Source organism: Coregonus clupeaformis, unplaced genomic scaffold (assembly GCF_020615455.1).
Source record: "Coregonus clupeaformis isolate EN_2021a unplaced genomic scaffold, ASM2061545v1 scaf0599, whole genome shotgun sequence".
Lineage (NCBI taxonomy): Eukaryota > Metazoa > Chordata > Actinopteri > Salmoniformes > Salmonidae > Coregonus > Coregonus clupeaformis.
The window spans coordinates 246,025-258,863 of NW_025534054.1; the positions used below are offsets into that span (position 1 = coordinate 246,025).

The following is a 12,839-nucleotide window of genomic DNA, read 5'->3' on the forward strand; positions in this document are numbered from 1 at the left end:
AAATCCGAGAGGCAGTCCAATTCAACCTCTGGCCAAGATACGGTAAAGAGGAGGTAGACTTTGCAATCCAAGAAGCGGAGAAAGCCTGTGACAGAGCCAAAGAAACCCCAGTCACTGCTATTAACAGGGACGGCTATGAACTACAGCTGGAAAGAGCGAGGAAGCTAATCCATGATGCAAGTGAAAGCCTGAAAGACTGGGAAAAATGGGTCCCACACGATGAGACTGCAGATCTGAAAGGCAGAGTAAAAGATCTGAGAATATTCGGCAGTAACCTCGAGGCCAAAAGAACAGAATTCCTCATCGCACAGAGAATTGCAGAAGAGGACAGAAGACCTACAGAGCTTCAACCAAGAGCAGTCCCACAACCAGTGGTGAGAATAAAACCAACCAGTCTACCTAAATTCACTGGGCTTAGGAGGAATTTCCACAGATGGAGGAAAGACTGGGAGAGCCTGCAAAAGCAGGGAGAGCCGACTGGTTCAGTGGAGGTGAAGAAGTTTCAACTTCTTGACAGTGTGGACGAGAGAATATGTAGAGACCTGCGCCTGTCATCATATAACAGTGCTGAAGACATGTTTAGAGTACTCCAAAACCGGTATGGAAACAAGCCAACAATTGCTTTGGAGATAATTGAGGACCTGGAGAGGATCCCTCCTTTAAAGTCACACCAACCAAGGAAGGTTATTGACCTGATTCAAGCTGTGGAAAAGGCCCTGAATGACCTCACGGAGCTCGAAAGCAGTGGAGCCATAAAGAATCCCCTTGTCATCAGATCCATAGAGAGCAAGCTGCCGGATAACATGAAGAGGGACTGGCTGACATTCATGGTCAACCCAAGAAATGGAGTCACACCTGACAATCACTTCGACAGCCTTCTAAGATTTTTAAAGACACAAGAGGACATACTGGAGAAACTAGACCAGTTGGGTGTAAGTGAAAACCCTGAAAAGAAAGCTACGTACCCGGAGAAGCGGTATGCTTCCACAAGGTCCACGAGAAAGGGAGGATGCGTTGTGTGTGGAGATGAAAAGCACCGTGAGAAGATTTTCTTTTGTAAGCAGTTCAAAGAACTAAAGCCTAGTGAGAAGCTGAATGCTGTCGAAAGACTGGGAGCATGCAGAAGATGCCTCAGATGTCATGGAGAGGATGAGGAATGTACGGACACTTACCTTTGCAGAAACAGAGACTGCAAAAGAGGAAGCTCCTCGGATCACCATTTCTTTCTCTGCCTTAAAGGAGGGGCTAAGAGGAAAGAATACGTGAAAGTGGAAAAACCCAGCACCAGGAGGCAAACATTCACAGAGGAGCAAGAGAGATTAATACGTGAGCTCACCCCGGACGTGGCAGAAAAATTCAGGAATGCTTTCACCAACATGGCAAAATCACACTGCACTGGAGGAAGCCTTCCTGGGGTAATGGACTCAAGCACACGTGAATTACCAGTTATTCTTATGCTTCTCGAAGTAACTACTAACGCAGGGCAGAAAATTGGAACTCTCATTGACTTAGCATCAGACACCAACTACATCACTCACACAGCCGCCAGGAGACTGAAGCTTCGAAGTGAAAGGATCACACTAGTCGTCCATGGAGTTGGAGGCATGGCCATGAAGGTGAAGACCAAAAGATACTTACTCAAGGTGAGAGTCAAGACACCAAGAGGCACGGAGAAAGCTCATGAGCTGATCTGTTATGGGTTGGATGAGATTGCAAAAGTTCACAGAGCAATCAAAGCACAACACCTCAAGAAGTTCTTCCCCGATACCAACCTGGAAGACCTTCACAGACCAGAACATGTTGAGCTTCTCATAAGCCACCGGGAAGGAAGACTTGCTCCACAGAGAGTAAAGGTAGTAGGAGATCTTGTCCTGTGGGAGAGCCCTTTAGGAAAGACCGTTGGAGGAGCACATCCAGACCTCTGTGAAGTAGTGGACATGGCCCTGCACAATTCTGAAACTCATTTTGCACGATCTATGAGAATCACAGCAGTAAAGTATCAAGAAATTGCTGAGATGCAAGAATCTAGAGCTGAAACTAAAACCACTGTTATTGGCAAAGAGTTCTTGGACTGGTGGAAGTGGGACAGCATTGGTGCGGCCTGTGAACCCATGTGTGGAGGATGTCGTTGTGGTAACTGTCAACCAGGAGGCAAAGACATGACTCTTAGTGAAGAAAGAGAGCTTGAGATAATCAGGCAAGGTCTCAGTTACGTGGAGTCAGATGTGCATAGTCAGGAGCCTCACTGGGACACAAAATACCCTTGGATTGAAGATCCAAGTTCCCTGCCCAACAACAGAAGCGCAGTGGAAGCCACATTTCTGAGGACGGAGAAACAACTCAAGAGAGAACCAGATTGGCGTGCAGCATACACAACTCAAGTTCATGAGATGGTGGAAAGGAAGGCAGCAAAGAAACTCACTAGAAAGACCATTGCCGACTGGAAAGGTCCAGTATGGTACGTCAGTCACTTGATAGCACCAAACCCACACTCTATAACTACACCTGTCCGACTGGTATGGAACAGCAGCCAGAGGTTTAGAGGAAGCAGCATGAATGACCTTCTTCTGAAAGGGCCTGATGTACTTAATCCTATTCGAGCGGTACTGCTAAGGTTCAGGAGAGGAATCCATGCTGCTCTCGGCGACATCAAAAAGATGTACAATTCTGTGTGGCTCGAAGACCTGGAGATGCACCTCCATAGATTCCTCTGGAGAGACGGTGATGATGGGGACATTGAGGAATATGCCATCACCAGGGTCAACATGGGCGATTGACCAGCAGGGTGTATCGCACAACTAGCCATGAGAGAAACAGCGAAGTTGCCCATGTTCACACATCTGAAAGAGGAACGGAGGGTCCTTGAAGAGGATTCCTACGTAGATGACATCCTGACATCCCATAATGACCTGGAAAAGCTAGACGGAACCACCAAAAAAGTCGAAGAAATCCTAAAGGCAGGTGGATTCTTCCTCAAGCCGTGGGTCCGATCAGGCCAAAGTGGGAGGCAAACATCTACATCAGAACATCCAACATCATCAGATGAAGTCTTCATCCTCCCCAACCAAGTGAGAGAAGGAGACAACAGAGCCCTTGGAGTTGGTTATTTAGTCGAATCAGACAAACTGTACCTCATGACCTCGATAAACTTCTCAAAGAGACAAAAGAAGATGAGGATCAGTCAAGATCTCGTTGGAGAGGAAGTGAGAATGAAAACTCCAAACCCACTGACCAGAAGGCAACTGCTTAGCCAAGTAGCTAGTTTGTATGACCCAATAGGCCTTGCAACACCTGCCAAACAGAAAGGAGCCATTTTAGTCAGAAAAGCATTCCAAGAAACTGGAGGCAAAGCTCTAACAAGAGACACATGGGACACACCTCTGTCTGAGAAACTTAGAGGAGAAGCAATCCGCCTGTTTGAGGAATACAGACACCTCAACCAAATTACCTTCCATAGAAGCCTGACTCCAGTCAAAGGGATTGGAGAACCCTGGGGAATAACATTCTCAGATGGGAGCGACCAGAGTTATGGAGCAGTGGCATTCTTCAGGTGGGAGACCGAGCAAGGCATCCTGGTCCGTCTTGTTGAGTCCAAAGCCAAGCTTACACCACTTGACCAAAAGGGAGAACCAGTGAAGGCTGAAGTCTGTGGTGCTGTGTTCGCTGCAAGACTCAGGAAATACATTGAAAAGCACAGTCGGATGCAAGTAGGACGTTGGATCCATCTGTTAGATAGTCAAACTGTGCTGGGTGCAATCCAAAGGGACAGTTATGGGTACCAGACCTTTTTGCAAACAGAGTGGGAGAGATCCAGAAGTCCACATCAGTTGAGGACTGGAGATGGATTCCAGGTGAGCAAAACATTGCTGACCTCATGACAAGAGGAGCAACCCCAGAGGACCTCAAAGAGAACTCTGTGTGGCAGAACGGCCCAGAGTTTCTGAAACGACCTGTAGAGGATTGGCCGACAAAGTCAGCCAAAGAAGTCGCTGCAGATGCCAAAGAAGGCATAAACAAGCTCCAAAGGAAATGTTTTACAGCAGCACTGACCCGAGCGCAGGTGGGGAAAAAGATCCAACATGCTCCACGTATACCAATATCTCCAACCTCTGACAAAGGTAAAGACCTGCAAAGCAGCCCTAATGGAAGAGGGCAACAAATCCAAGTCCAAAGACCACCTTCTGGTTATTCAGTGGGGAATATCCTTAACATCAGCAAGTTCAGCAGTTTAACCAGGTTGACAAGAGTCATTGCCTGGGTGTGGAGAGCTGCCACAAGGTGGAAAGAAATGCTAGCCAAGACCACCACCACAAGCAAGCCAAAGAAAAAGGAAATTCCTTCAGCTCTTGAGATCAAGTCCAGAATCAAGAGAGCTACACTTACCATCATGGAGTGTGAAGATGCACTCAGGGATCTCTTCCTTGCAGCCCAAAAGGATGTAACCTGGCCAGACACCACACTCAGCAGGCTTGCTGTGGTCAAAGAGGAAAACACTGGACTCTTGCTCTGTGGAGGAAGATTCCAAATCTTTAATGAAGAAAAAACTGCAGTACAGGCTTGCCAGAGTTATTGACGTTAACACTGACAAGAAGGGAATTGTGAGGGATGTATATCTCCGATCCTTCCCCAGCTACCCAGTCACAACTGTGAAGCCCACTAAAAAGATGGAAAAACATTCAATCAAGATACCAGCAACAGTTCTTCACAGGGATGTCAGACGGATAGTTGTCTTGCTTCCAGTTGAAGAGCAGCAGCAACAGGATCAAAAATAGAGTAACTGAATCCAACACATCACAGTTCTGTGTGACCTCCTTGGGTTGAAGAACCAGGAGGTCAAGTGGGAGGTGTTGTGTCAATTCCTGACTACAAGCTATACCGAGCACTCAAGCCTAAATCCACCCAGGGTGCTCAAAGCACTCCCAACCTGCAGGGGGGCAACCATGCAACCGGAGCTGTTGAAACCAACCACCAGGAAGTGCTCTGGGGACCATATTAACCTGCGCACCCACAAGCAGTGCATGTGCATGGCATCGAAATGTTTGGTAAAAGCTTACTTGGCTCTCACTCATTCCTGAGAAGAGATACCAATGACCACAGCTCCTGATCATCCAAAGACGCAACTGGTAGGACAGAATGTGTTGTGAATTCATGCTTCTATATGCCCTTTTGGTTTGGTTGTAACATACAATACAATTATTAATTAAATTAAATAGTGAAGACTTCATTATGTGAACGTAGAACTTGACAGTAACGTTACTATAATCATGTGTATTGTTAAATGTTTAATTATGATATTGATATTTAATTATTAACTTGCAATGATCCTAGGTTAATCTAAATGATGAAATGATTGTTTGGTTAGGTTGAGGATTCAGTAACATTAGTTTATGCTTATTTTTGAGAAAGTGGAATTGAGAGTTATTTGTAACTAATCCATGGGTTTTGTTTGTGTGTTTTGAAGGTTATCAACCTATTCTGTTCCATCTTTATGACAATAAAAATCATAAAGTGAACAGTTTTGAGTTGTCCTTTGCGTTCATCAAGGATAAAGCCGTTTTCAAGTTTGGGCAGAGCTGTGGTCAGCCAGAAATCACGCAGAACTTGACAGTAGTCTACCAAAACATATAGTCTACTGTAGTCTACCAAAACATATAGTCTACTGTAGTCTACCAAAACATATAGCCTACTGTAGCCTACCAAAACATATAGCCTACTGTAGTCTACCAAAACATATAGCCTACTGTAGCCTACCAAAACATATAGTCTACTGTAGCCTACCAAAACATAGCCTACTGTAGTCTACCAAAACATATAGCCTACTGTAGCCTACCAAAACATATAGTCTACTGTAGCCTACCAAAACATATAGCCTACTGTAGCCTACCAAAACATATAGCCTACTGTAGTCTACCAAAACATATAGCCTACTGTAGCCTACCAAAACATATAGTCTACTGTAGCCTACCAAAACATATAGCCTACTGTAGCCTACCAAAACATATAGCCTACTGTAGTCTACCAAAACATATAGCCTACTGTAGTCTACCAAAACATATAGCCTACTGTAGTCTACCAAAACATATAGTCTACTGTAGTCTACCAAAACATATAGCCTACTGTAGTCTACCAAAACATATAGCCTACTGTAGTCTACCAAAACATATAGCCTACTGTAGCCTACCAAAACATATAGCCTACTGTAGCCTACCAAAACATATAGTCTACTGTAGCCTACCAAAACATATAGCCTACTGTAGCCTACCAAAACATATAGCCTACTGTAGTCTACCAAAACATATAGCCTACTGTAGTCTACCAAAACATATAGCCTACTGTAGTCTACCAAAACATATAGCCTACTGTAGTCTACCAAAACATATAGTCTACTGTAGTCTACCAAAACATATAGCCTACTGTAGTCTACCAAAACATATAGCCTACTGTAGCCTACCAAAACATATAGCCTACTGTAGCCTACCAAAACATATAGCCTACTGTAGTCTACCAAAACATATAGTCTATATGTCATATCATATAGTCCCCTGCCATAACCCCTCACACTAGACTACTGCCATAACCCCTCACACTAGACTACTGCCATAACCCCTCACACTAGACTACTGCAACACTGTTTCCCCTTTTAAAATAAAAGAATTCAATCGAGAAGGCCTAACTGAACAAACAGCAGAGACAAAATGCAATATCAAAGTTTATTAAAATAGTTTTGGGAATGGCCTCATCAGGGAAGATTTGATGGCAGCTAGCCAGCCCTATGTCACATTAATGGACGGTGTGAAAACCGATGTTTGTGTCCAGCCCCTCACCCAGTCAGACCTAGAGTCCGGTAAGGCAGTACATCGGTCCCTCTCCTCACAAAGAACACAGTTGCCTAAAGATCCAAAAAAGGTCCACCATGATGGATTTTCCCGCTATTTTGAATTTTTGTGAAAAACACTTACAAAACGCTACTCCTCTCGAACCGAATGACCGATCTGCACAACATTTGGGGTCTATGGATCAAGGTCTCCAGGCTAGTAACATAAACAACATGGCTGCTACTGACCAATAAACTCTCACCTGCATTTAAATCAGACATGGATATCCTAACCCTTAATGTAACAACACTAGATGCACCTGTTCCAGACACTGTCAAGACTCAACAAATGCAAGCACATATAGATTGGGCCACACGGTGGCGCTATAACGGGCATGTATTTATATCTCTTGATCCATTTTAGCAGACGCTCTTATCCAGAGCGACTTACATGAGCAATTAGGGTTAAGTGCCTTGTTCAAGGGCACAGACAGATTTTTCACCTAGTCGGCTCGGGGGTTAGAACCAGCGACCTTTCGGTTACTGGCACAACGCTCTTAACCACTAAGCTACCTGCCGCCCGTTTGACTCAGAGTGATGAAATTTGAAGTATGGTTCTCTTTGGCCGCATAGTGGCGCTGTTGGACAGGGAAAACCATTCACGCAAGCTCATTGGCTCATAGCGAACGTATTTCTTTAGCTAGAGTCCTGGAAAATATTGTGTTTATAGATGTGGGTCCATAGACGTTATATACCAAATATGGTGCAAAATCGGTCCAGCGGTGCTGGAGAAGAAGACGTTTAAAGTAGTACAAAATACATCAAAAGCATATTTTTATGATCTGTTCGATGTTGACTTCTGATATTTGGCAAGCGTTGTAAGGAGTACAGAAGCAGCTTATCCTATGGCAACGTGTCCAATTTGTACTGATGGTGGCGATATGGGGCCAAAGCTTGAACTCCGGTATGGCTGCTTGCAGCTCTATTTTTCAGTTGTATTTGCGCCACTATGCCAATGAACATAACCTGATAGCACTAATGCTATCAAAAGTGTTATATATAAGTTGGTGCAGTCTGCGCGTTTGCCAGTTGGTTTGGTGTTAACAGGCACACTATTGGCCCAGCGTCGTCCGGGTTAGGGGAGGGTTTGGCCCAGCGTCGTCCGGGTTAGGGGAGGGGTGGCCCAGCGTCGTCTGGGTTAGGGGAGGGTTTGGCCCAGCGTCGTCCGGGTTAGGGGAGGGTTTGGCCCAGCGTCGTCCGGGTTAGGGGAGGGTTTGGCCCAGCGTCGTCCGGGTTAGGGGAGGGTTTGGCCCAGCGTCGTCCGGGTTAGGGGAGGGTTTGGCCCAGCGTCGTCCGGGTTAGGGGAGGGTTTGGCCCAGCGTCGTCCGGGTTAGGGGAGGGTTTGGCCCAGCGTGGTCCGGGTTAGGGGAGGGTTTGGCCGGGTTAGGGGAGGGTTTGACCCAGCGTCGTCCAGGTTAGGGGAGGGTTTGGCCCAGCGTCGTCCGGGTTAGGGGAGGGTTGGGCCCAGCGTCGTCCGGGTTAGGGGAGGGTTTGGCCGGGGGGGGGTTTACTTGGCTCATCGCGCCCTAGCGACTGCTTGTGGCGGGCCGGGTGCCTGCGGGCTGACCCTGGTCGCCAGTGGAGCGGTGTTTCCTCCGACACATTGGTGCGGCTGGCTTCCAGGTTAAGCTGGCGGACGTATGACTCCACCTTCGCCTCTCCCGAGCCCGTTGGGGAGTTGCAGCGATGAGACAAGATCGAAATTGGGGGGGTATAATACAAAATAATAATCTCACCCATCTGCACACAATACCCCATAATGACAAAGTCAAAACATGTTTAAGAAATGTTTGCTAATGTATTGAAAATGAAATACAGAAATATCTCATTTACTCATGTATTCTCACCCCTGAGTCAATACTTTGTAGAAACACCTTTGGGAGCGATTACAGCTGTGAGTCTCTAAGGGTGTTTTCACACTTGGTCCCATTCAGCCAAACACCGTTTCCCCTGCCATAACCCCTCACACTAGACTACTGCCATAACCCCTCACACTAGACTACTGCCATAACCCCTCACACTAGACTACTGCCATAACCCTTCACACTAGACTACTGCTACACTGTTTCCCCTGCCATAACCCCTCACACTAGACTACTGCCATAACCCTTCACACTAGACTACTGCTACACTGTTTCCCCTGCCATAACCCCTCACACTAGACTACTGCCATAACCCCTCACACTAGACTACTGCCATAACCCCTCACACTAGACTACTGCCATAACCCCTCACACTAGACTACTGCTACACTGTTTCCCCTGCCATAACCCCTCACACTAGACTACTGCCATAACCCCTCACACTAGACTACTGCCATAACCCCTCACACTAGACTACTGCCATAACCCCCCACACTAGACTACTGCCATAACCCCTCACACTAGACTACTGCCATAACCCCCCACACTAGACTACTGCCATAACCCCTCACACTAGACTACTGCTACACTGTTTCCCCTGCCATAACCCCCCACACTAGACTACTGCCATAACCCCTCACACTAGACTACTGCCATAACCCCTCACACTAGACTACTGCCATAACCCCTCACACTAGACTACTGCCATAACCCCTCACACTAGACTACTGCTACACTGTTTCCCCTGCCATAACCCCCCACACTAGACTACTGCCATAACCCCTCACACTAGACTACTGCAACACTGTTTCCCCTGCCATAACCCCTCACACTAGACTACTGCCATAACCCCTCACACTAGACTACTGCCATAACCCCTCACACTAGACTACTGCCATAACCCCTCCCACTACAGAGGGTGTGGTCAGAAAGAAAGGTCAGAAAATGCACCAGAGGGCTTCACACTAAAGGGCTCTCCACAGTGATTCCACAGCTATGGAGCTCCGTTCGCGTCGCCTTCCAAAACTTCAGCCAAACAAAAGCATGTAGAACTACGTAGAGAGCTACTAAAGCATGTAGAACTACGTAGAGAGCTACTAAAGCATGTAGAACTACGTAGAGAGCTACTAAAGCATGTAGAACTACGTAGAGAGCTACTAAAGCATGTAGAACTACGTAGAGAGCTACTAAAGCATGTAGAACTACGTAGAGAGCTACTAAAGCATGTAGAACTACGTAGAGAGCTACTAAAGCATGTAGAACTACGTAGAGAGCTACTAAAGCATGTAGAACTACGTAGAGAGCTACTAAAGCATGTAGAACTACGTAGAGAGCTACTAAAGCATGTAGAACTACGTAGAGAGCTACTAGAGCATGTAGAACTACGTAGAGAGCTACTAGAGCATGTAGAACTACGTAGAGAGCTACTAGAGCATGTAGAACTACGTAGAGAGCTACTAAAGCATGTAGAACTACGTAGAGAGCTACTAAAGCATGTAGAACTACGTAGAGAACTACTAAAGCATGTAGAACTACGTAGAGAGCTACTAAAGCATGTAGAACTACGTAGAGAGCTACTAAAGCATGTAGAACTACGTAGAGAGCTACTAAAGCATGTAGAACTACGTAGAGAGCTACTAAAGCATGTAGAACTACATAGAGAGCTACTAAAGCATGTAGAACTACGTAGAGAGCTACTAAAGCATGTAGAACTACGTAGAGAGTTACTAAAGCATGTAGAACTACGTAGAGAGCTACTAAAGCATGTAGAACTACGTAGAGAGCTACTAAAGCATGTAGAACTACGTACAGAGCTACTAAAGCATGTAGAACTACGTAGAGAGCTACTAAAGCATGTAGAACTACGTAGAGAGCTACTAAAGCATGTAGAACTACGTAGAGAGCTACTAAAGCATGTAGAACTACGTAGAGAGCTACTAAAGCATGTAGAACTACGTAGAGAGCTACTAAAGCATGTAGAACTACGTAGAGAGCTACTAAAGCATGTAGAACTACGTAGAGAGCTACTAAAGCATGTAGAACTACGTAGAGAGCTACTATGTAGAGGCCATTATAAGTCTTTACACGCCTTAAAGTGCAGCCGTGTTGAAGAACTAGAGGGCTTCACTAACAAGCCTGTTTAGCTGCAATAGACACCTACCATCACAGAGCTGCTAGCTGATTAAAACAGACCAGATGGTGTTGGGTTGGGAAGAGGGTAACACAGACGTTACTACCAGCTCATTCTGGCTGGGTGGGAACCACAGACGGGTGGTTGGTGGCACCTTAGTTTGGGGAGAACAGGCTTGTGGTAACGGCCGGAGCGGAATGAGTTCCGTCCTCCCCTCAGCAGCCTCCACTGGAGGTGATGTAATGTCATAATAGGTCCTGTATCATTCGATAAGAGGGGGACATCAGGATGTCGTTTAGCGTGGTCTCTCACTTCATATAGAGAGGAACGCCTGGATGTTTCAGCGCTTCATCCCAAAGCACCACGCGTGACTGAAGAGCTCCATCTAATGGTACCATACGGCTCAGAACGTCAACTCCTTGGAATAAGAGGGTTTATATTGATTCAGACTCTAGAGAGAAAACAGCTTTGAGCTGACAGGGTTTATCCCAACACCCGGGTTGAGTCTCAAATGGCACCCTATTCCCTATATAGTGCACTACTTTTGAACAGATCCCTACGGGGTCCTATAGGCCCTTGTCTAAAGTAGTGCACTACAGTATAGGGAATAGGGTGCCATTTGGGACACAGCATCTATCAGAAAGCGAAACCCTTCCTACCCGTTTTACAGGCCGGGCGTAGATCGGACTTCTCCCCTGGCGATCCAGAGATTGGTAGACATGACCATCTTCATCTGACAGCACCGCTCTCTCATCATCATCATCATCATCATGGTCTTCAGAGAGCCCAGGGGAGGGCAAGCGAGGCCGGCCAGCCAAAGACTCTGGCCATCTGTCTCTAAAAAACACATGAGGGAGATTATTATTTTTTTTTGTAATTTAGCAGACGCTCTTATCCAGAGCGACTTACAGGAGCAATTAGGGTTAAGTGCCTTGCTCAAGGGCACATCGACAGATTTTTCACCTAGTCAGCTCAGGGATTAGAACCAGCGACCTTTCGGTTACTGGCACAACGCTCTTAACCACTAAGCTACCTGCCGCCTCACAGACCACAGATCTACTCCTCTAGACTGATATCACTCGTTCACATTTCAGTTTGGTCACTGAGGGTAGACTACCGTAAGTGATCTAATACAGATGGAGGATCTTCATTTGATCATCCTGTTGTTGCAGGAATTGTTTTGTAGTGTATTCGAGGTTTAAAAAGGTTTCTAGTGTTTATAATTTCCACTTAAAAATGTCAGATGTGATTTGCCCTAATGAAAAATATATCAACCACTACAAAAAATATATATATTATTACAATCCACATTTCCTGTTGCTGCAGGATTATTTTCATGCTGTGAGAAACTGGGTCAAATTAAGATACGGCATCTGTCGGTGGCACTGCAGGCTCTCGTGTCTGGCTCTTTCTCAATTCATCTGTCCTCGACTCCTTCTCAAAATGTATTGGAGAAGAAGCTCTGAGGGGAGGGACCTTGAACCTTCTCCTTCAATACGTTTAAACAAGATGCTAGGAGATAGGATGCAAGGAATTGGGGAAGAATTGATGGATTCTGAGTGACACCAACCAGTTAGGCCTACCTTGTGTAGAGCGCTGTGCTGGCGTAAGGATCCAACGTGCTGTGTGTCTCTGAGCGTGAACAGTTACTCTCGGAGAAGGACCTGGGGCGTGCGGGAGGGATGGCCACGGTCCGGCCGGTCAACGACGAGGACAAGATGGCGGCCGCCAAGGCAGACCTGTAGAAAGACAAGTTGAAGAGGAAGTGACCCTGTATTAACTGGTTTTAGGATAGATAAGTCATAATTCAGCAGGTCATTGATACTTTGAGTACGATAAGTCATAATTCAGCAGGTCATTGATACTTTGAGTACGATAAGTCATAATTCAGCAGGTCATTGATACTTTGAGTACGATAAGTCATAATTCAGCAGGTCATTGATACTTTGAGTACGATAAGTCATAATTCAGC

At 46.0% G+C, this 12,839-nt stretch overlaps 1 protein-coding gene across 2 annotated transcripts in view; it reads right to left on the minus strand.

Moving 5' to 3' along the window:
- Positions 1–12,839, minus strand: part of cep89 (centrosomal protein 89) — a 266,004-nt gene that overhangs the window by 230,658 nt on the left and 22,507 nt on the right. For both annotated transcript variants that reach the window (XM_045216077.1, XM_045216076.1), the window contains exons 3-4: positions 12,451–12,606; positions 11,527–11,704 (exon numbers count right to left, since the gene is read on the minus strand). In XM_045216077.1, the coding sequence (XP_045072012.1) occupies positions 11,527–11,704; positions 12,451–12,606 (334 nt within the window). The remainder of the gene's footprint in view (positions 1–11,526; positions 11,705–12,450; positions 12,607–12,839) is intronic.